This window comes from Nesoenas mayeri, assembly GCF_963082525.1.
Source record: "Nesoenas mayeri genome assembly, chromosome: 3".
Lineage (NCBI taxonomy): Eukaryota > Metazoa > Chordata > Aves > Columbiformes > Columbidae > Nesoenas > Nesoenas mayeri.
Window position 1 is genome coordinate 112,301,697 of NC_137544.1, and position 23,827 is coordinate 112,325,523.

The 23,827-nt window shown below is 43.5% G+C and overlaps 1 protein-coding gene across 3 annotated transcripts in view; it reads left to right on the plus strand.

Annotated features, from left to right (window-relative positions):
- The window catches only part of SLC1A4 (solute carrier family 1 member 4), a 37,040-nt gene extending 14,251 nt beyond the window's left edge, over nt 1-22,789 (plus strand). For 2 of the 3 annotated variants that reach the window (XM_080341082.1, XM_080341083.1), the window contains exons 4-8: nt 3,704-3,870; nt 7,780-8,013; nt 9,093-9,287; nt 10,760-10,894; nt 13,220-22,789. In XM_080341082.1, coding sequence (XP_080197208.1) covers nt 3,704-3,870; nt 7,780-8,013; nt 9,093-9,287; nt 10,760-10,894; nt 13,220-13,454 — 966 coding nt within the window. In that variant the 3' untranslated portion in view covers nt 13,455-22,789. The remainder of the gene's footprint in view (nt 1-3,703; nt 3,871-7,779; nt 8,014-9,092; nt 9,288-10,759; nt 10,895-13,219) is intronic. The other variant, XR_013921932.1, reaches the window with a different exon arrangement.
- The last annotated feature ends 1,038 nt before the right edge of the window (nt 22,790-23,827 follow it).

The following is a 23,827-nucleotide window of genomic DNA, read 5'->3' on the forward strand; positions in this document are numbered from 1 at the left end:
TCACATCACATGGCTGCATTTTCTTTTCAGCCACCTACTACTGGGACAGCTCAATGTCAGCAGTTGTTTCCCTGATAAGCATTTTGTTTCAAGAGCTAAAAAACAGTAAGATCTTCAGAGAGATTCGAGGACCAGAAGAGTTCCATGAATCTTCCTACACATAATTTCAAGCAAACAATAACGTGTCCCATAGTTTATCCAGGAACAAAGCTCTCATTAAAGCTGTTTTTGTTTGGTGTCTACAATGCTGCTTGGTTTGGCAGCTCCTTTGGGGTGATGCACTCTTCTGTTAGAGCACAAAAAGGCTGTTCAGCATCTGCCAGTTTTAGAGGCTGGGATTGAGAGGATCTTCCGCTAAGGATTTACTGCTGGACTCTTTCCATATTGTGCTGCAAGGAGGTGAAATTCCCTGAATGCTGCAGATTGTCCTCTTGCTTTGCAGGGAGCAATTTCTTGCAGTAAGTTACTGCTCTCTGCAAATGGTGAAACCTTCTGCCTGCATCTGTGGTGATGGGAGGCAATGATGAATGTTGTGTGCTGCAAGGAAATTGGCTCAAGAGGGAGAAAGGGAGAGCAAGACCTGAAAGGGGTCACTGGATGACAGTGAATAGAAGGAAACAGTTGAGCAGCTATTGGTGGCTGTGCAGAGTCCTCCCTTCTGGCATCAAGAATTCAGGGGTCCCCAGATCACAAGGGCTAGGCTTGAAGAACTAATAAGTGTGAGCGCTTGGATATCAGCAGCAGCAGCAGTGATCACAGTGCCAGGAGCAAGGTGGAGAGAGACATCTCCAAGGGTGAAAGAAGACTAAACTCCATATGATGTCATTCTGGAGGGCTATAGGGGAGTTTGAGGAGAACTGGCCGATTTCAGCACAGTAGGCTACTGAGGAGGTTAAGACGAAATGTGGCTATAACTAACAGGAGACGCTATCTCTTGCCCTCCTCTAGTTTCCCAAGAATAAACTTTGGCAAGCCTTTTGTACCCATGGCTCTGAAAAGGGTGGAACAGCTGATGCTTGTGGGAATCGAATGACTTAGAAGAGTCTTGAGCTTCTCTAGTCAGAGAAATCACCTTCTAAATTAAACACTAGGAGCTGCAGCCCTGGTTCTCCTGTATGCCTCCTGAGCCCTGTCCTGCCCTGGGACCTGTGTGCCATACACAGCAGTGGGACGCTGAGCAATCCCCTTGCAGATTCACTGCACTTCTGCCTTGTTCCTGGGACAAGGTCTTTGAGAAGCCCAGATGGTAGCAGTTGCTGGGCTTAAGGCTCACATTGCTGCATTTAATGAGTTGAGAAGCAAATTTCTGGTAGAAGGAGTTTAGAGGGCAGAGATGCTTTGCAAAACATCAGTATAAAGTGAATAACATCTACGTCAGGATGCTGCGCACTTTCAGTGGCTTGAAATGCTCATGCTTAGTTTCTGTTTCATATCTATTTTATTCTGTTTGATATCTATTTTATTCTGAATAAGAACCTAAATAGCATTAAATGGTTTTAGTTTTGCTGGTTTTTTTTTTTTTGTGGAAAAGTTGGGGCCTATTATAGTAAAATTCCATTCCAAGCTGAACGTTTTGTATTAATCTTGTATGAGATGAACCTGATAAAAGATATATTCTAAAACAATGAGTAGAGAAAACAAAACAACAAGGTGAAAAATTGTGTCAAAGTGAAAAAATGTTGTATTCACTCCATGTAAAGAAAGTTATCTTTTCTGGTGTAAAAATGTTTACATTTTGCCCAAGTTGACATTTCCCAGAGAAAGCTTTGATTTTGATGAAATGGCATGCCAGTATTATTTTACTACATATTTACTTTCTTCCTGCTAATACATTTGAGACTTGCACATTGATTTGTACATCGTTGCTGATAAATTATCACCGAAGCTTTGTCACTTTCTATTCAGCCTTATGGGAAACCTTATCTCCCACCCTGGAGTTACGTTTTACCAACAGAAGTGAAAAATAGAAAAATGTGTGCATGCCATGTACACAGATAGTTTGTTTATTTATTTTTTTTTGTCTAACTTCTCTAACCACATAAGACTTTAGGGCTCCCATGTACACTAAACAGAATGTAGATAAAACTATTAGAACTATAAAACTGTGTGTGGAAAAAATGAGCACATTTCTTGAGACATCTCTGGAGAAACCCTCTGCCCCATTCTTAATATCCTGGCCATGTTTTCAGTTCTTTCAACTGGAAATCAAATAAATAGTGACAACTTAGCCCTGCACAAGTACCATTAAAAAAATCATAGATCCTATATGTAACTACTTTGTAGCTAGCAAATAAAAAAAGCCAGAACCTTCATTGTTTGTAAACACTTCTGTTAACAGCAGTTTAGCCTGCATGCTTTTGTGTGTAATTTATGTTTTACCCCCTTCCCTGCCGTATTTTTTTTCCACACCTGCCACTAAGGGACAGTCCAGTTCAGCTGTTTACTTCCAGCCAAAATACCATCTCAAGCAGGCTGGTTTTATCAGATTTAGCAGGTCATTATCACAGCTTCTTCAGTCAATATTCATTTCAAGCTTTTAGCTCAGAATATATTTTTCTTTCCTAGTTTTGAGCTAGTGTCTACTTAAACTAGCCAGAAGGCCAAAACCTGCACACAAACCTAATCTGTTTTAGAAGCCCTTCCAAATAAAACAACAATTTGACCTGTTGAGCTTGTACTGCCAAGTTGGAAGGGGGCTAGGGGAAGTTTGTCAAAACAATTATATTTTTATGTAGCCACAAGAACACTCATTCAGTTTATAGGATACTGCATTGCCAAATAGGCTCCAGCTCTCTTTCAGAAACAAACTGTGAAGGGCCAGCAGAGCAGACCTGTGAGCAGACTAGTTTTTGTCAGTGGGTAGATCCTGTTTTTATCCTATTACTATTACCATGCAGCCAAATGATTTCTGAGCAGGGCAACAGATATTTCTTCTGTTCTCTCCCTGTATCTCACAAAGCTGATGTGGACAGATAAAACAAGCAGGTTCCGTGGTTTGCTACCTTCCTCTGCCCCTCTTCCTGCTTCACAACATTAGTTGTTTTCTTGTGGCTTTCACCTTAGTATAAATATTGCACTAAAGTGATGGAGCTGGCAGTTTTTGCCCAGCAGATTCCCATCATCAGAGGTGTCAGGAAATAATAAGAACATGTTTGGGGCCATACTGCTGCAAGCTTCTTGCAGGTATGATTTCTGTAGTCAGTAAAATATCATAGTACTGACAGTGAATGATGCTTGGTGGAATAAGCAGACCTAGGCAGTCAATATCACAAGTTTCTGCTATTTATGCCTATGGTCTTTTCCACACGCGCCTTCCCTCATGGGGAAACAGGGTGGAAAGTTTCTGTCTTTTAATCTCGTGTGTGTGATTGGTGCCCATGCTGTTTCGCATCTGCAGTGGAGCTTGTCCTGAGTAAACTGGGGAGGTTTCCCGTTCGAGTCACTGAAAGCACACGTATTGTGTTGAAGGGTATGAAGGAGGTAGTGGCAGGTCCTTATCCAGTGAATCCATGCCAGCTCGTAAATAGGTTTGTATCTGGACTGCATTCAGATCTTATTTGGTTTCCTTCAACAAAATAAGTTCCCAGAACAGGTTCTGCTTGTTGATTTCAGATCAGTCGGGCAGCAACAAAATGAGGTGACCCTTTTGTTGGGTTTTGTGCCAGTCTTGTGTCTAACAAGCCTTTTTTTTTTGCCTCTACAGATCCCTGTCGGTACTGAGATTGAAGGGATGAATATTCTAGGACTGGTGCTGTTCGCTCTGGTTTTAGGAGTGGCACTGAAAAAGCTTGGTGAGGAAGGGGAAGATCTGATTCGCTTCTTTAATTCGTTCAATGAGGCGACTATGGTCTTGGTTTCCTGGATTATGTGGTAAGTGTGTGACTCAAGATACATCTGTGGTACAATATTATGTTCAGTTCAGCGATCTCACCATTTATCTATCTCCAGCTTTTTCCTACCAGATCCCTCATCACAGCAAAAATGGATGTCATGGTGTCACATGGTGGGGTCTTTAGTTATTGCTTGTGCCCTGTAATCAGACAGTCATGCATAGCTTAAGGTATCAGTCTGGAATACTTCAGAGGGTTGCTTAAAAATCCTCTCCACGACTCCTTTTTGACTAATTAGCAGAAAGAAGTATTTCTGTTTCAAAGTAGTATAAGCCTATGGCTGGCTGCCATCATGTGCCTGAAGGCACCGGCGTTGAGTGAAAAAAGGAGATGTGAGCAAGTGAGGAATATCGTCATGTGAAGGCCAGAGATGTTTGTGCTCGGAGTGCACTTGCAAATGCAATGCATAACTAAAATAATACTTGTAGCATCATGCCGTGATTTTTCTGTTGGTCAAAAGGTTATTTGTACTGAACTGAAAGATATCTCAGGACATCAGAAGATAAGATAACCCACTCACTGGTATTGATTTGGGAGAAATGCTGTTGAGTGCATTGAATGCAGAACCCCACCTGTTTACTCGCATCAAAGGATGACAGAGAACCGATGTTCCTCTGTATAGAAGGGGGGACAGTCTCCAGGACTGTGCCCTTCATCCTGCTGAAACAGTAGTGCTGGCTCTTGAGTGTTTTGTCATTGTTACCAGCACAGCCTGAGTTATACAGCAGATCTTTAACTCTTTGTTCCTCTTCTAAGGTCTCTTCCATTTTTTTTTGGATGAAGCAGGAGCTAATGTTACTAGCAGAGTGATCAACTGTTTGTTTCTTGTTTGTGCTTGCTTCTCCAGAGACGTTTCTCTTTTCCATTTCACATCCCTGAGAGTAGGTATTTCCTAAAGGTGATTGTTTATTTTGTCTTCTGCCTATTAATGAGCAAATCTATTATTTCACTTACTTCCCTGGAGTTCAGACATACTTAGGAGGTGAATATTGCTCTGACCAATTTCACAAAGCTTTTGGCACCTAGAATAGTCTGTATGTTAGGAACCGGAGCGCACTGAACTTTCTCATTAGGCAAGAAACCACTGTTAGAGGAGGCAGCAGGCACCTCTAGAGAGTGGTTCAGGCCACCTCAGCTGAGGTAGGACCAGCCTTCTGACCATGTTTTCTGTCAAGTAGGATGCATCTGGGCCTCAGAGCAGTAGCATGGCTGTTCTTGTGCAGCTGGATGGGTCTAGGCTGCTCCTCTGAAACCAACAGTACTAACACCTCCCACACAAAATATTCATAAGGGCTGCTAGCTAACAAATTAACGGCAGACATTTCTCACTCCCTTTCCAAAGCTATTGGAAAAGCTATAAGCTTACCTTAGCAGAAGTATTTTTTTCTCCCTTCTTTCTGCATTTTTCATTCCTACTATTTTCCTCCCTCTGTGAAGTAGAAACATTTTAACAAAACACCAGATTTTACACAGGCAGATCTATTAGTTGCTGTCATAAGGGAATGAAAAATTCGAAGTCTCAAAGCAGCTTAAGACTTCTACTCTGGAGGGTAATTCCTTGGACACTGAATACTGATAAAAGGCAGTTCGAGTATTCAGCTGATTACAGTGCTAACACTTCAAGCCAATCAGTTGGTATATAATCCTTTACTTTGTGGATTATCGGGGCCACACCTGACTCTTAACGGTGCAGTGCACCATAACCCTTACTTATTCTCTTTCCTTCCTTAAGGCTCTTGTGTCATCGTGGTATTTATTCATAATCTGTCAAGCTGCACGTACTTCCCAAAGGATAATCTGGAATGAGTGAAATCACAGTATCACAGTATGTTTGGGATTGGAAGGGACCTCAAAAGATCATCTAGTCCAATCCCCCTGCTGGAGCAGGAACGCCTAGGTGAGGTCGCACAGGAACATGTCCAGGTGGGTTTTGAATGTCTCCAGAGAAGGAGACTCCACAACCTCCCTGGGCAGCCTGTTCCAGTATCTGTCACCCTCACTGAGAAGAAGTTTTTTCTCAAATTTAAGTGGAACCTCTTGTGTTCCAGTTTGAACCCATTACCCCTTGTCCTATCATTGTTTGCCACTGAGAAGAGCCTGGCTCCATCCTCGTGGCACTCACCCTTTATATATTTATAAACATTAATAAGGTCACCCCTCAGTCTCCTCCAAACTAAAGAGACCCAGCTCCCTCAGCCTTTCTTCATAAGGGAGGTGCTCCACTCCCTTCATCATCTTTGTTCTCATACTACCATGAGAAAAGGCAGCTTGGGTTCATATCTAGTAACATTCAACAGCTGCCTTCAGGTTTAGCAGCACTTTGGTCTCAACTCTCAGTTCCTTCCTCCTCTCCAGCCTTGTTCTTCAAGGGGAGGGATCCAGCCTCAGCTCTGAATCCAGTGTTTGTGTTTGCAGAGCTTGCACGGGACTGGGGCTCAGCTAGATCTGGCTCATCGGGGTGCTTAGAAACATAGTGCCAAGGCAGTATGTTGCAGAACGGGTAGAAGCTAAGCAGGGAAGGTTCAACAGGCCTCTCTAGAGGTTTGGTCAAGGGATGACAGAGAGAGGATGCTCACATTGACCTGGGACATACGGAGGTGCTTTCTGCACAGAGCAGAGGAGCTGCAGAACCACTGAGGGAGAGGCAGGCTCGGGAGGAGTGAGTGATCTGGGCAACCTTAAGGCTTGCCCACCTTTCCAAACCTTTGCACGCCTAACCAAACCTTCTGAAGTTTGTCTTAACTCCACAGGTCAGCATCTTTGAACATGGACATTGGATTGGAGGAGAGAGTGGGAGAAAAAAGTCTTTATTCCTGAGATGTACAAGCAGATCTTTTGTAGTCACATGTGCCTGAGGCATGGTTTTGGAGAGCTCTTTTAGAATCTATTAATCTTAGAAGCAGAAATGAATGGAGCAGGGGCAGCATCAGCAGAGCTATTCAGACACAAACATCCCAAGTAGAGTTCCAGAGGAACTGACTTTTGACCTGAAATGATTCCTGTGGTTCACTTAATAGCTGTTGTGATGTAGGTACAAGGGCAATTCTGTCTTTTTGAGGCTGTTCCCAGCTGCGCTACCAGGACCAGAGGTGTGGCTGTGGCCCGCAGGTGGCCCTGCCCCTGGAGCAGCTCCAGGTGTTTGTGACAAAGGAAACCTCAAACAAATGCTGACGTCCTAAGACGTGGCATGTTTCTAGGTAAGAGGCATGGGAATGTACATGGCTGTTGGCTTAGGCAAAGCTCTGGAAGCCTGGTCATTTAACTTAGTGTTTTGTAGGTAGATAGCAGAGTTAATTGCTATCTTTGGCACGTGCATCAGCAGCTTGTAGCCGAGCTCTCTGGTATGGGCTTAGCTTTTTCTTTCCTACGCTGAATATTTTGGCACCCAGTACGTCTACCATTTTCATGACCTAACTTCATACTTCTGCTGGTAGTCACCACATATGTGAGACCCGACTCTTCCACGCTGCTCCAGTGACACAATACTGCTCCTTTTTCTTTCCTACCATCTGCCATCCCTTCAGCAGTGACTTTAGCTTTGGGTCTTCACCTGCCTTCCTCCCCGATGGGCTAAAACTCCACACCAGTGTCTTGGCCTGATAGCTTCTGCCAGCATTTCTGTGTCCCTTTGGCACTCTCTTAGCTGCCTCTTTGACGGCCCAGGTGAACAGAGCTTTTGCACTTGGACTGCTTGCTTTCCACCAAGAAAGCAAGCACTGCTTGTGCGCCCAAGAAAGAATGTTAGAGAGGCCTTCCAGATTTGCTTAAGCACTACTCTTCAGTAGGAGCAGCATATTCTTCAGAACAATGTTATCTCAGGGACAGAAAATGGCAAGTTTTTCAAGGCTTTCTGTTTGTACGTAATGACAGGCAATATTTCTTTACACAGGTATGTACCTATTGGCATTACGTTCCTTGTTGGGAGCAAGATTGTGGAAATGGAGGATATCATGCTTCTGGTGACCAGTCTGGGAAAATACATCTTCGCCTCTATTCTGGGCCACTGCATCCATGGAGGAATCATTCTGCCCCTTATTTATTTTGCATCCACCCGTCAAAATCCATATCGTTTTCTCTTGGGCCTTATCACACCATTTGCCACTGCTTTTGCCACTTCCTCCAGGTGGGTTTCTGTGCTTCTTTTGGTATTACAGCCTGGTTATGTTTGGCACTGTAAACCACTTATGTCTCAAACACCAAACTCTGTTGAGTTTTAGCGTGAATATTCCTGAGATTGCAAGGAGAGACTTCTGAGCGTAGAGTCTCGTTGCTGTCATCAGCCTGCCACACAGAATGTACTGATAATTAGCTGTTGAAAACAATTCCTCAAAATACTGGAACTGTGGCATGATGCTGAGCTGGAAATTTTTGGAGGAAAAGGTGGAAGTATTTGCCTTAAAAGATCCTGTGACTTATCCTTTCAGTATTAAGTGATGGACTTTGCCGTGAGAAGTTTAGTTCTCCAAGTTCAGAAGTATCTGGAACAAGTTTAGACTAATTTTGCAGAGGCAAAGCAGACTTATTAGCTAGGGTAAAGGGACTTAACATTGATTTCAAAGATTTGCCCTGATTAGCTTTTATTTGTCATAGCCAAACTATCAAGGATGTCATTTACAGTTTTCTCAAGGAGCAAACACCTGATCAAATATTGTAACTATATAAAATCATTTCAGGTCATCTCCAAAAGTAGATGCATATCTGTCAGAGGAGCTGAAGTACATGAAGTAGGTGGGGGTTTATTAATAAAACCATGTAGTTTATAATGCAAGAAATAAATCCAACAGTTTACTATTATTAGTCTGTTCATTTGAGAAGGCACTAGTACAACGTTAACAGAGAGAGCTGTTGCGCCCATTGTGTTTATATTGGCATCTATTGGTGTACTTTTGCGGTTTGAGATTTGATCATTCCACAGCTCTGTTAGGCTGCATACTGTGTTAAGTCATGAGTTTTTGCCCCTGGGAGATTAGAGTCCTTATCAGCTATGTCTGGAGGGAAGCAGATTATTAAATATCACTGCTCAAGACCAACAAGTAGGGTCTCTCATTGCTATCATGACAGAGAGGGACCATAAAATGACGTTGTTTTCTTGACAGTCCTGTCTGCAGCATGTTAGAAGCATGAAAGCCATGAGATGGTGACTTTCCCTTCAGTGCAGCCTGAGACTTAGTGTTTGACTTTTCCCTATTCTCCGTTTTCCAGCTCAGCCACTCTCCCGTCAATGATCAAGTGTGTTGAGGAGAACAATGGAGTCGACAAGAGGATCAGCAGGTTTATCCTTCCTATCGGGGCAACTGTAAACATGGATGGAGCTGCTATTTTTCAGTGCATGGCAGCTGTGTTTATTGCTCAGCTGAACAACGTCGACCTCAACCCTGGGCAAATCTTCACGATTCTGTAAGTTGCTTACTATTGCAACCACATCCTTCTGGCTCCCAGACACACTCAAGCCTGTGGTCTCTCTGTTAATAGCTAGCAGTTTGCATTCCACATCTCTGACTTAAAGCTTGCGAACTGCTATGAAACATAATTATAGGGCGATTAAAGGATGGAGTCTTTCAAGCTTTATAAGATTTGCCAGAATCTCGATTTAATAAAAGGTGGAACGTCGGAGGGGCAATGGAATTCTGAAACAGACTTTGAGCTGTTTAAAGCTGTTTCTCACAAGAAATTCCTCTCCTTCCTTAAGCATCTCACTCCCCCATCTCTGCTCACCGTTAAGCTGGGTAATTGAAGCATGCTGCTCTACTCAGAAAGCTACCTCAGATTCTCCCTCAGAATGTCTTAGAAAATCCTCCTGTCAGCTCATCAGTTCTCTATGTATGAATTTTATACTGAAGACTCTGCTCCTGCTTACCTCTGCCCTTCCTACCACCACATCACTGGCTTCCCAGGTCGAGCCCATTGTCATTCCCCTGCTGACTGCTTTGTCCCATTTTCCCCCTCCACCACCTCAGCCCTGCTTCCTTCTCCAGGACTCTCCCCTCCATGCCCGGAATATCCTCCTATGTCCCATATGCCATGAAGTGTCAGACTCTTCATTTTCCTCCTCAAAATCCCCTAAGTGAGTATCCTACAAGGAGTTGTAGCCCTTCACTGTGCCAAGAGGCCACAGTTGTATCCACCAGATGCTTCCTAGGTCTGATTCCTGGCATTTTTTACCCTCCCTGGCCAGGTTTTATTTCCTTCCTTATTGCATTTCCTAGTATACTGTTTGTTTATTTAAGGCAGGTCTGGGGCATTATTTTATTTGCAGGTAGCCAAATCAGCTTTTCAGGTACTCTTACTGAATCAGGCCTGAGGATTATGCAGTGACAGCCCAAGGAACACTCCATGGCAGACATCTGCACACAAAAAGGTGTGTGGTCCGTGTCTATAGCACATGCACCAAAGGTTTCCAGCTCCTGATTTAGGGTCTGTGTTTGAGTGCAAACCAGACACAGAGAAGGAACAGTACTGTGCATGGCAGGGTTTACCTTTATACATTTGGGGCCAGGAGATGTAACGTACTCAGCATATCTGAACCGATACGTGACTTGGAAATGGATGTATCAGTAAGGCAGCAAGATAGAGTTGGGTTAGTTTGTTGTGTGTGTTTGTTTTGTTTTGTTTTCTGAAAGGGCAATCATGGTATTAAACACAGAGCCATTGCCTTGATAGCTGCTGTGGACACCCGCTGAGCAACTGTGCTCTTTACCCATTACTTTGCATAAACAGGAAGGAAAGGCTTGGCCTGGGAAGCAAATGATCTGTGTGTCTCATGCTGTAGAGTTTGTTTTCAATTCCCATAGCGGAGAAATGTGTGACTAAGTGTAGCAGAGGAGTGCTGTGGAGCTCCTGCTAATGGGTTGTATTATATTGACTTGCAGTGTGACAGCGACCGCATCCAGTGTGGGTGCAGCTGGGGTCCCAGCCGGAGGAGTGCTCACCATCGCCATCATCTTGGAAGCCATTGGACTTCCAACCAATGATCTCTCCTTGATATTAGCGGTGGACTGGATTGTGTAAGTACTTTAGGTCACTCGTATCTGCTGTTGCATGACACGTAGCATGTTTGGCTGGAAGCATGGGGCAGTGTAGTGAAAGTAGCACAGTATAAAATAAAACCCTACAAGATATGGCTGCCTGCAGAACAAATAACTCCTGACGGATAATGGAAAAGGTGGTCCCTTCTCAATTAAAGCAGTTAGTATGCTAAAATCTCTCTTCAGCCTTTTTACTCAGCCTTTATTGAAACATATTTCTTCCTCATTTCAGTTCCCTATAGAAGGATTGTTAAAAGTTTATTGAAGAAGGTGTTGATATTTCTGGAAATTGTTTGAACGCTATGAGGGGAGGGGGAAAAAGGAAATTGAGTCTTAATAATGGTGGGAAGCTTTCTTGGTCACATGTGCGAAGCAGTCGCCATCAGAAGCTGTTGTCAGCTATTGTTTGAACTGGTTTTATAGTTCAAGGCCAGTCAAAGCACCAACAGAAGCGTCACCACGAGGTGTCATCCATTGGCAGGGAGGGACACAGAATTTGTGGCACTCATCACAGCTGGAACATGCTGCTAGGAGTCCCAAGTTTAGTACACAGTATTATCACCTTTCCAGTCTTCTGGGAAAGATGTAAAAGGTCAAACCTTTGCTCAACTCTTTCTCTTCTTTGCAAGAGCCATTCCCCTTCTTGAAATATCAGACATTAGCTCATTGCTCAGCTTTGTTTGGAAAAGTTTATCTCACCACTTAGCTTAGTTATGTCCTTGTTAAGGCCTAAATTTACCTTCTGTACTACCTAAATTAGATTAAGGAAAGCCTAGAAAATTTGTTTTGCTCTAGCTATTGGGGATGCAGCCACAGGTGCACGATAAATGTAAATGCCATGTGCAGATGATTTCTTATAGCTTAGATGAGCCCTGTAGAAAAGGGTGTCTCTGCTTTTCCTTGAACAAGCATCTGAGCACTCATGAATTACAGCATGATTAGAATTTAAATACTAGTGAAATAAACACAACCTGATAATTTAAAAGCATAATCTGCTTTCAGGCCACTGGGTTGAAGGTGGGTAGTGGGCTGAAGTCACTGGTCAGTGTGGGTCAAGCAATCCGAATCCCATTGGTTTTTTTTCCCCACTTGATGGGTTTCTGGGCAGTTCCTGGTTTAGACTGTACATAATCTCTCTGCATTGCTTTTTGGAAAGAGCAGCCTCTTTGTATAGATGATGAACTTCCACAGCAGATGTTAGGAGGCCCAAAGACAGTCTTGAATTCCGGAGGCTGGGAAAGAAGGCAACTGTATTGCCTCCTTCCCTTCCGACACCACACATGCTGTGGTGCATATTCCTACAGCTTCATTAGAGCCATCGAACTCTTTCTTGCTGTCACCTCTTGGGGGTCAGCCACCTCCAAAGAACAGGATAGACAGGCAAAGCAGTGGCTAGTCCTTTGTATCCCATTTTCCTAAGGGATTACAGTAGTAGTTGTGCATTCCACAAGCTGTACTTGCAAGTGCTTGGAGGCAAGAGTGAAAAGCTTGCCTGTCCTTTCTCTCTGGGCTGCCTTCATTTCAAAATATGTAACATCCCTCTGTGGTCAACACTATTATTTTAGCCAAGGAACTCAGCCTTGCGGTAACAAAAAGGGGAAGGAAGGAGGAAAGAGTCCCATGTCATGTTTTAATGCCAGCCATTTAATTACCAGAGAGGACCACAGTTACAAATTGAGCACATGTTGAAGTTAGACTGCAGAATTACTAAGAGAAGTCTCAAAAGGCATGTGAAGAATTTGTTCTTCTTTGACCCATAAACCTCCTCCATTAGACCCTGCAACATGGTAGTTTCCTTTTGCTACTAGCAAGAAATCCAGGGAGCACAGTCATTTGACCTGCTTTTGGAAAGACCCCTTAAGTAGCTTGGATTAAGGTACGAGCCTCTGTAGCTAAAAAAGAGAGCTGGGTGCTCTGAGTCACCTTTTGGATAAGCCCAAACTAAGTTCCTGCTCTGAACTCGCATTTGAAAAATGCTGGTCTGGGGAAGGGGGAAGGGGAAGGCGGTGGGCTGGGAGAAGAAAGATGCCTGGGAAAGAGCGGTACCATTGCTGCAACGCACTGAGAGACCAGGACCAGTTCACAGTAACACTTGGCCCCACCTTAAACCAGCTCTGGTGCACATTTTTAGTTCTGAAATGGTGATGATACTTATGTGGAAAATACCTATGGTAACAACATCTCCCTTGTCTAGCTCCACTGATGTTAGTGGATCAGCATGTGTGAATCAGCTCCCCTTATTGTGCTGTAACTCTCTTAAGCTAAAAAACTGCTGCTTTGGTTTTTGTTTCTGATCTTAATCAGGGACCGAACCACCACAGTTGTGAATGTGGAAGGGGATGCCCTAGGAGCGGGCATCCTCAATTACCTGAACGAAAAAGAAAAGAAAGAAAAGGAGCAGGATCTAAAGGAAGTCACCGTAGAAGCAGTCGCTAACAGCAAGGCTGAAGGAGAAACGTCGCCTTTGGTAACCCACAAAACCCAAGTCTACAACACAGCCAGTACAGCAGACCCTGAATCCAAGGAATCAGTATTGTGAACTCGACGCTGTTCATCAACACACGTCCTAGAGGTGGACCAGGGACGTGTTAACGCATCTAGACGTTTGCAGTGCTAACGAGAGCTGGATGGCTCTTGGAAGTTTTCAGTTCCAGTCTGTTTGAAATATGCTGGCCTGGGGAAGGGGAGGGAAGTGGGGTGGGTAGAGAAAGGGTGTTGTGAAAAAACACTCGCTTTATAATAGTATTTTGATAATTCATATGTATACATGTATATGTGTTGCACATGTACACACATATACGTGTATGTGAAAACAATGCCATTGAGGCTTCTGGTTTAACAAGGCTTCTGTTAGTAAAGGCTCATATGGGTTGGAGATGAGGAAACAGACAAACCCAGTATGTGCTTATTGTAGGGAAAAAATTAGTAAGCTTATTGTACTGCTGTTCGAATGCAGATGCAATTTAGAAACTCCAGAGTGGCTGAAAATGTTGCTTAAATTTTGTTTCTGGTCTGGAAACACTGACCATTACAGACATGATATGAAGCAGCATTTTTCTCCCACTCCCCTTACTCTCCCATTCTCCCCTTAAAAATGTCTAAACATGTCCTGAAAACTAGCGCTTTTTTTTCCTTTTTTGTTTCATATCTGAATTAATATATAGGGGTCCAACCCTTGTTCCATTGCCCCACCACACTGCAGCTCATAGCAGCTTTCCTGCCTTTTGGTGAGTAACTCCCAGATTTTGGGACCAAACATAGGAGATCTTCATGCAGATCAAGGACTGGTTTTCTCCTTTCCTCTAACCAAGCTGTTAGGGAAAAAAGTCCAGAGGAAACACAAATCTTGTTAAAGTGATCCCTCTGGGGCTGAAAAAAATGTAGAGTGTGTTCCAGCCTAAATATGTCTGAAAGAGGCTTGCCTGTGACAACATCAAGAAGTTTTTCTCTTCATAAAAACATGCGTGCTCCTTTGCTAGCACGCCATGTCCTGCTTGTGTTTGTTTAATGGGTCAGTTCAAACAAGTTAAGTCATATCCCTCTTCCAGCAAAACCGAACAGGGCAGGAAAAAAGTCTGAACATACAACATGTGGGAACTGATGACAGGCAAGTCCAAGTGTTGGCTTGAAAGGGGAAGAAGGGAAGTGAGTTTATAACCTCGTGTAGCTCGGGGACCTCTCAGTGCTGGGGCAGCTCCGTACCTGTTCCTGCTCAGAGTTTGGTCCTGCTATAAATGTCCTTCTATCAGTGGCTTACATTTAGTAATTCTGGGTGGTGCTGGGCCAGACTAGTGCTTAGTGGCAACTGGCAACCTTTGCTTGAGGCTGAACCAAATGCTTCTGGATTCTGACTCCACCTTTTTTTTTTTTCCTGTACAACATACTTCCTGAATTTGCACCCCAAACCTGAGCAAAGTCTGGCAAGCTTATTGCAAAGATCCTGTTGGTTTATCCTGTTGGCTTGCCTGGGCTTGTGATGCTTTCCCTTGGCTATTTTATCAAGATGAGTGCATATGATCAGTCTCCACACTGTTAATTCAGTAATAATGTACATATATGCTTAGCTTTGATATAAAGTAATAGTAAGTCTCCCTTTTTCTTTCTCCTCTCTTGTCTCAGAGGAAGCTATCTTGGAAAGATCTCCTGTTGCTGATGATTGTGTTCATGGCACTAGGAAGAGGCAGCTCCAATTCCATAGCAGCAGCAGCCTTCATTTGCAAAGCATCCTTCCTGGTAAAAGGACACTATGAATTTTGCAAAAAGACGCTTAGAATGAGATGTGGCTACCTCTGAGGGAAAACACAGTGAGTGCGTCATTACTGGCTGTTTAATCATGTGCAGCAGGGCTATGCAAACAATCCAAGTAGGAAAGGATTAGTCAGCCTACTGAGAAACTGCAGGTGGATTTTCTTTTTAACCAGTTTATTTATAACCATGTCCATAAAATTTGGTCATTCCTTGGCTCTTCTTCAAAATGGAAGGAGACAAACATAGTTCTCTAGGGATGTCCTTTGCCCAGTATTTATTATTTCATTTTTAGCAGATCAAGACCCACTGAAACTTTCCATTTCCTCCCATTAGAATCATCCCAGCTCCTTTCAACTCAGGAAACCAAAAGTGCACTCTGTGGCTGACAATCAAAGCCAACAAATAAGAGGTGTTTTGAAAAATGTTGGAGGTTTGAAAAAATGATTCTGAACAAAACGACTTTTTTTTTTTTTTTTGAAACAAGTCTAACTATTTCTTTGAAAAATCTGAATGCACCAGAATCCCAAATACTTCGATATTAAAGCAAGTATTTGGATGTCTCAAGGAAGCTGAAAATCATGACTGTTCCTTGCGGGCTGGGTTCTGTAGCTGCATCGGATGTTTTGCTCCTCTGATGCTCTCCCTCTCCACAACACATGCAGCTGGTATCGGAGCATTAGAGCAGGTAGCACTCAAATGACAACTCCTCTGGAGCATCACAGCACCATTTTGGACTAGAACATGTCTCATTTTTTTTTTTTCAACCCAAAGCTGTTGTTGCCCACAGGTAAAAATACTCAACTGGGCAAGCCAAAAGGCTGGGCTTCCTCGCAGGCAGCACCTTGCCGTTGCTGTACTGATCTTTCATCCCTGTGGTGCTGCAGCCTGATTGTGCCTCATCCTTGTAGCAGCAGACTGTGGCATGTTCTTTCTGATGGTAGATCCCAAGAAATGGTAAATTAAAGCAAATTACCTCAGAGTTGTCTTAGTATTTTCCAACAGCAATGCAGAAGTTCGGAGTCTTTGCTGGAGAATGACTCTCCCAGTCCCTACTGGTGGATTGCCACGTTTTGCATCAATGTGCATGTCTAGTCCTATGTAAAGCTTGTTAAAGCAGTCAGATTTAAGGAGGTCAAATCATCTTGTAGCAGGAATTTAACCAAGGAAATCTAACACTCCTTCTCCTGGAACCAGGTGCCATAGGGTTTACATGAACCATGAGTATTCAGGTCTTAACCAGCCAGAAATCTGTAGTCTTACAGAAGCCCTGCTTTAAACTTACAAAGGTGCCAGTTCTTTTGTTGTTCATGCACTGCAAGAGGGATCCCAGTGTTTTCCGTGGAAACAGGAATGCTCTGTAACTGCTGCTTGTCAGAACATCTTCTTGGTCTTTTCTGTATCATCTGTGTCAGAAGTTACATTTCTTGTTTTTCTGTGATGTTCTCATTCTTCACGGTGGCCACGCCACATCTTCTAGGGCTCTCCACCTGGATTCACTTTTGTTTTTAAGGTACAAATGTAAAAGATCCAATATTACACTAGAACTGTAAGTCCGATGAAATAGAAGACTTGCCATTTGCTTCAAGCAGTCATGGTCTTCAGGTAAGACCACTGGGCAAAAAATGAATGGGCTGTTGAAGGTTGTGCATTTTAGGTGCTTTCCTTGACCTGCAGCACAATGTGTTACACCTGGAGCTTCCTATTTCGGGTCCCTGTGCAGCCTCACTCCAGGAAGCTACGAGCTGAGAAGGTGCTCTGTAGCGGTGCAGGTGCAGCTGGTCATACCTGCTCTGCTCTCACTCAGGCACTCCATGAATTTGGTGCCGTATGGTACTTAACTCCAATGTCTCTTGACTGGATGTTACGTTTATGTTCTCCCAACCTGACTGTAAATTGGAAACCTTTACTCAGTTGCTATTAATTTCAAGAGGAAATAAATTCCATCTAGAAAACACTATTTTTCTTTTTGGTTTTAGTCTTTGTTTTGGAAGGTACAAGGCAGACTACAAACAGCTCATGTCTTACCCTGTAGTACAGCGTTGCTTCTTGGGATAAAGATATGGGAATATGGAAGAGTCTGCAAGCCTTTGACGTGCGCAATCACATTTTGTCTCTGCCATTTATTCTTCAACTTTTACCTTTTTCAGTGAAGTTTCTTTAACTGTTTTAGACCAACTTTTACTTCTTCTCCAGGATTGGCTTTCCACTCCATGCTGTATCCATCACTGCTTGATCTCATCCCATTTCCTGGAATGCCCTATGCTGTTTTTATGTATTGGTGGCTCAGGTATAAACGGGAGAGTGGACAAAGATCCAAGGGCTCCAACTGGTCCTTGGGAAAGTAGTTTGCATTCTGTCTTGCTCTTGTCCTTAACTCACCAGAGGTTTGTGAGACTTAGTAATTTAAAGAGTTGCTCTGAGAGCATGGAGTAGTATCTGTCATCCTGAGAAAGGTGCTTGTTTTGCACTGGGAGATGTGGCTATGGGTGCCTGAAAAACTATGGAGAGCCATGGAGGGTGCCAGCACTTGGCTGCTGTTAGGATATTTTCAGTAAAGACCCATTATTCCCAGGAACTGAGCTTTAGCTGAGTCTGGTGTGTTGGTAATTGCACTACAAGATTCAGTAATTGCAAAGAGCTTTAGACCCTTCTGGAGATGTCTCTTGCAATCAGGGTAGTTTTTGTATTGAAAACAGACTAGGCCCAAACCCAGGGTTTCCCCTGCAGCGATGTGACAAACAGGGCTGTGTCCTTTGGACACAACAGAACTGTGGAGCCAGCCAAAGTACCAAATCAGTTGGTTAAACAACCACTGCTTTGTTTTTTTCTGAGCAGCCCTGTTACTGCCTGAAGGGGCAATGCCCTGAGCTGGAGGTGGTGAGAGGTTGGAGGGACAGTATGAGGGGCAAGAAGGTTTCCTGTGTGCTTGCTCTGTTCCTATACTCTTCCCTGGACATTTACTGTGGCTGGTGCCGGAGATGGACATGACCCAGTGTCACTGTTCTTAGCCTCATCCTCCTGTGGTTCCTCTATATTTTACAGCAGAAATAATGAAAACTGAGGTGTTCACGCAGTTCCTCTTTCAGTCAAGTCAGAGGCCCTGGTATCTGTGTGACTGATCACCCTGCCATCTGTTGCAGGTTATGTCCTCAAGTTCTGGCCAGAAGTACAAAACCACCACTTCTTTCTGTGAAGATTTGCAGTGCTGGTCAACAATCCAGGCTGAATCTTCACTGTGGTCCTCTGTTAGCACAGCACATTTCTGCAGCCATTGGAAAGCATCTTCCTATTGGAAATGATCTTTTTTTTTCCCCTGACCCTCCCACAGGCAGCGAGCAATGGACTTCAGGTAGAAAGTCAAAGGACCAGAAGCCAAACTCCTACCAAAGGAAAAAATGTCACGTGTTCATTGATTTTCATTGGGCCATGGCAGTTCATGCTCATTTTCAGACCTGCCTGTAGTAACTGATCCTGTGACCGATGAATGGCACAGATTCAGGCAGGTCACATAAATCCTCTGCTTGTGCTTCTTTTTCTGTAAATTAAGTTTACAGATACTTATCTCTCTCACATGCAATAGTGTGGAGGATAACAAGCTGCAATTTTGGGAAAGGACTTTTAAGACACAGCACTAAATCTTAAAAAATAATGAACTTTAAAAAAATCTGAAAGGAATCAAATAATTAACGTATGCATCATAAAGTCAGAGTTGCTTTGTTTCTGCCCAGTTTCAATTGAAGAAAGAGCTTTTCAACTAAAAATGCAAGTTGTCTCAGCAGTATGGGCGAAAAGGTAGAGAAAAATAAGGAGGATTGCAGGGGGAGCATCACAGAGGACAGGGTAAGCAAGTGCAAAAAGATGCTGAAAAAAAGGCAGCATATTTTCCTTGGCATTTTGATACAGATAGCATCAAAAAGACTGCAGGCGTTTTTCCAGCGTGTAGCAGAGACAATGCAAATCCCTGCCCACTAACTGGCCAGGATTTGCAGGGAGAGGCAGACGCTGAGCCCTGGTGATCCTGAAGCGCATCGTTCGCTGAGCAATGCGGAAGCATGGAGCACACCAGCCTGGGGCTCCGATAAGCTGCTGCTGGCTGCTCGCCATGGGCACTGGAAAATAACGGTACAGTTCTGGATTGGAGATTGACCCACATTCCTCCTTGCAGGATAGCTGGGACAAATGCCCCTCAGATAAATGTGTGGTGGCCATTATTCTCCAAGGACAAAGAAGACCTTGTTATCTATGCAAGCATATTCATATTCATTTGCTGCTTTGGATTCAGGGAGGAGTGAAAAGGGTTTGACAAATGATCTGAAACTTTTTCTAGACATAGGGCAACATGTTAAGACAGTTGCCACAGAATATTTTAAGTCTGAGAAGAAGTGATCGAGAGCCTTGTTTGGCTCCCGTAGTTCTCTCTCCTCACATCTGAACACCAGCTTAGGAAGTTAACATTAACACAGTGTTCATTCTCTGCATGGGGTCTTCACAGGCATTTGTGACCAACAGGCACCATTTCACAGCTACAAAAGTGAACACATGCAGAAAAGCTGAAAGAACGCTTTCTGGAGTCCTGTGAAGAATCATCATGCAGGCTAGGAGCCGACCTCGAATCCTAAAGCCAAGTTTGTTGTTAGCTAACAACTATCACCTCCCTTAAAAAATTAACATCTGGGGGTTTATAAATATATTTTAGTATTGATACTATAGTATTAATAGCATGTCAGTGCAGCTTCATCACTTTTCTTTTTGGAGAGATGGAAGTGGAGAAGTAGAATAATTGTCTTCCCTCCAGGGTGGATTTTTTTTTGATAGAAAAGGAGGAAGAAAGTCTTCTTTTCATTAAAGACTTCACAGTGTGGTTACTGATCTGCCGACGCTGAGATAGAATTTGATTTATCATCCTCAGTGGCTATGAAATCTCGTTTCTATTAACCACTGATCTTGGTGCCAGCAAGAGGTGAGGACTGTGGATGCTTCAGCAGGCCAGCTGCTTTTACTTGAAGTCCTGCTCAAGGAAACATTTATACTTGTCTTTCCTGAGGCCAGAGATGCTGACTGCAAGGCAGGCAGTCGTACGTACAGGAAACAGCACGAGGAAATGGATTTTGAGCCAACCCTGTAGTAATGCAAAGTTAACAGTGTGGTTTTAAGCCACAGCAACCAAGAAATTTGGTATTAGATATTCCTTAGGACAGCTTTCTCTTGCTCCTTCTGGTAACAATGCCAGGAGAGTAATACGCTTCTTTTGCAAGGATGTAGTTAGTAGCTGAAGCTGTGCTGCATACGGCATGTTGGTGCAACTCAAGTTAGTTGCAGTTACATGTTGCAGAAAGAAATTACCAAGGGAGATCTTCTCTGAAGGGAACTGTTTACACATGCCTCAATCCCCCAGGATTACATTCCCACAGAAAGAATTGTGCTTAACCACAAAAATACCCCAAATATTAACTGGTTTGGATTGTAGCTTTTTTCAGAAGCAGAAGGAATGCCACAAAATGGACAAGCCTGGGCCTTCGCTGGTGTGCATTAATGTAATTGCCTGAGCTTTCAATAGCCTGTGGACTTCTGGTGGAGATGATACCTCCTTAGCAGCATCAGGGCTTGATCTGGTCCTCTTAGGAAGATCGTGTTCAGTAAAGCAGCAGTAAGGGTATATTTTTAAAACTTGGTGGCTATAACTAGAGGTATTTCAGATGCTCACAGATGCTCCACAAGAAAAATATGTTTGCTAGATGGTCTGTGATGATGCAGAAGCAAGGCTTCCTCATTTTTTGATCAGTTTTATCTTCTCTGGATCCCTCTTGCAGATTCTGCTGTGGTCCTTGGAGTCTGCCCAGACTCCAGCAGGACCAAGCTCCTATGGTACATAGATTAAACTTTAAGATATTCTAGTGCCATGTGAGGACATAGACTGTCTCCCATCCTACTATGAGGGGATGAAGATGTAGCTTCAGTTTTGGAGGAGGGAGCTGGGCTGAAGAAAACCCTATTTCATTAAGGCAATACATTAGTGACATTTTATGCTTAATAAGTCAAATAATTGTGACCATGGTAGTACAGCTCTGGCTGCCTCCCTGCTCCACCCTGAGGACCAGGGTGGAGGTGATGTGTTTGCCGTCCCTGAATGTTGCAGTCTTTTGAGAATATAATCATATGTAGACTTTCTCTGTCACTATCCTGGCCACACTTTTGTAAGGTCACCCCCAAAGCCCATAGTATACGGCATGGAGAGCACGTGTCGCGCTACAAAGAGCTGAGCGTACCTCTGCTAATGGGAGATGAGCCTCTTTTTCTGAGCTGCTTCTTGATTATAGCAAACTGAGACTGACTCACTCATCACTTTGTCAGTTTTCAATTAGATTTTTATTAATCCCTCTAGATTTCAGGGACAGCAGGACCACCCCAAAGGCACGAGGAGTCTCTGCAGCAGAGGTACACAATCTGCCTTATTATCCTTAAAGGTGCCTTGTCCTGGTTCCCTTCAGGACAAATTCCAATATGCTGTTCGGTTTTTTAATATAACTATGCACCAAAGGTGAGAGATTCCATTATCCCTGGAAACAGGAGGGAGAACATGATGTCCTGGTGTGGGGCAGGGAAAGTGACTTCCTTTCGTTATCCTGTAAGCTCTCTGTCAGCAATCCTGCCTCTGATGTGTGTCTGCCTGTGTGTGTGCTTTTGTTTCTACATGAACACAAACTGCTCTAATTAGGAGGGAGGATTCTTGTATTTTTATACGCTAAGCCATTTGATGAATTATTTTAATAAAATGACAGAGAGATGAAGTCTGAAATTCACTGCCATCTGCTCCAGTACAATCCGGTATCACTGACAGAAAGGTATCTGCCTTCAGATAAAACCTAATGCTTAGAGTAACCACTCCATTGAGTAAGTACTTGTGCTATGTGGGTGTGTTGATGCTTACGAACATCTGTAACCGTTCCTTTTATAAAGCCATGGGTTTGATTCATTTGACTCTGTATCAGCCTTTTTATTATCTACCGAGAACAGATGTATGTGCACATGTACAAAAAAAGACCATATTGCTTTGTCTATGGATGTGTGACCCTGAGATAGATATTACAGATGTTTACTGTGTTGCTGTGCACCCTTTGGCGTAAAAACTGTTCCTGCCTTCCCAGCGGGAGCACAGTCCTGTGGCTTGGGCTGAGATGGTTTGTTGTATTTGCAGGGTGACACAATAGAACACTCCCAATCTTCTTCCCGTCTCTCATGGAAATGTATATTTGTTCTCTCTTTGTGTAGCTTCTCAGTCTGAAATAAAATTTGCCCCGAATAGAATTCACGTTTCCATCTTTGTTTGGAGAAGACTCAGCCTTTTAGCTGGGTCAGCCTTGCTGGGACAGCTGGCAAACTCTCTGCGACTCCTTTGAAAATGCCCCTCAATGAGAATTGTGTAACTTGGTATTTGGGCACGCATGCCCTGATCATGCCCTGTGCTGGCATGCCGCTGTCACTGATTATTGACATATCACTCCATTTAACGCCTTCCCTGGAGCCCAGGGCAAGCCTGCGCAGGGCAGTGTTTCCCCAGGCCCTCTGCACAGGTGCTCAGCTCTGCGGGGTAGGTGTTTTTTGTCAATGTGTGCCACAGCAGAGTACAAGGGCTGACAGACCGACCTGCTGCCTGTTCTGCCAAGCAGACAGACTTCATTCGCTGGAGAAGGATTGAGGAGCAGGAGAAATCATCTAGCAAATCCTTTGCCATAGGCAACTGGAGGGGTAAGTTGAGGGTAATTTTGCACTGGACACACACAGTCTGAGCAGTGTGATGGTGCCCGGGTTTGCTATTGCAGTGGTTTTGATACAATTTTTGCATTAAAAACTCATATGTCTTCAAGGGATAGATATTCACCTGAGATGCAGAATATTACAAATCCTAAAAAAAAATCTATGAAAGTGTAGTCTGGTTAGTTTCAAGCAATATATTCTGTTCCCAGAACTAATAAACAAAAGCTCCAGAAGAGATAAGTATAATTTGAAGGACCTGCACATGTATGATTTACAAATTGTTACTGGTACTTTTGTCTTGGCATGCAGATTTTACAAAACCATCAATGTGTTGGTTTGCCAAAAAGCCTCCCTGACCCCCTGGTTGTTTCTTTGTCTTCTCACTTCCCAGCTGAAACCCCGAGGAGATGCCTGGAGGAGTGCTAGACCAGTGAGCTAAGAGAGAAGCCCTCTTGAACCTCAGCCCCTCGCCATTCAGATGTCAGCTTTGGATACAGAGATGGCAGCTGCCTAAAACAAGCAGGTTTTCTGAAGCCTTCAGAGGTAAGTGGTGGTTGTCAGAGCTGTAGTGCCTCACCATTTGAAACACATGAACAGGCCCGTGGAAAAACATGGAATGAGTGCTTGTCTTTAATGAGAACCAAGTCAAGCCTTAGACTGAGTCCCAGCTGACTCAAGCAAGACATTATTAGAGCTTGCTATGCATTATTATTAATGCCAACCAAAACAGATAAAAGTTTCTTGTGATCTTTCAAGAAAGAGAAAAAAGTTGGAAGAAGTTCTAATTAAAGTTCAATGACTTTATTTTGGTTTTTTTACCACCACCTACTGGTCTAGCCTCATGCTTTCCAATTTCTTAATAATTTCATCTTTTTTTTTTAAGAGGAAAAGAATTCTTTCTAAAAAGCT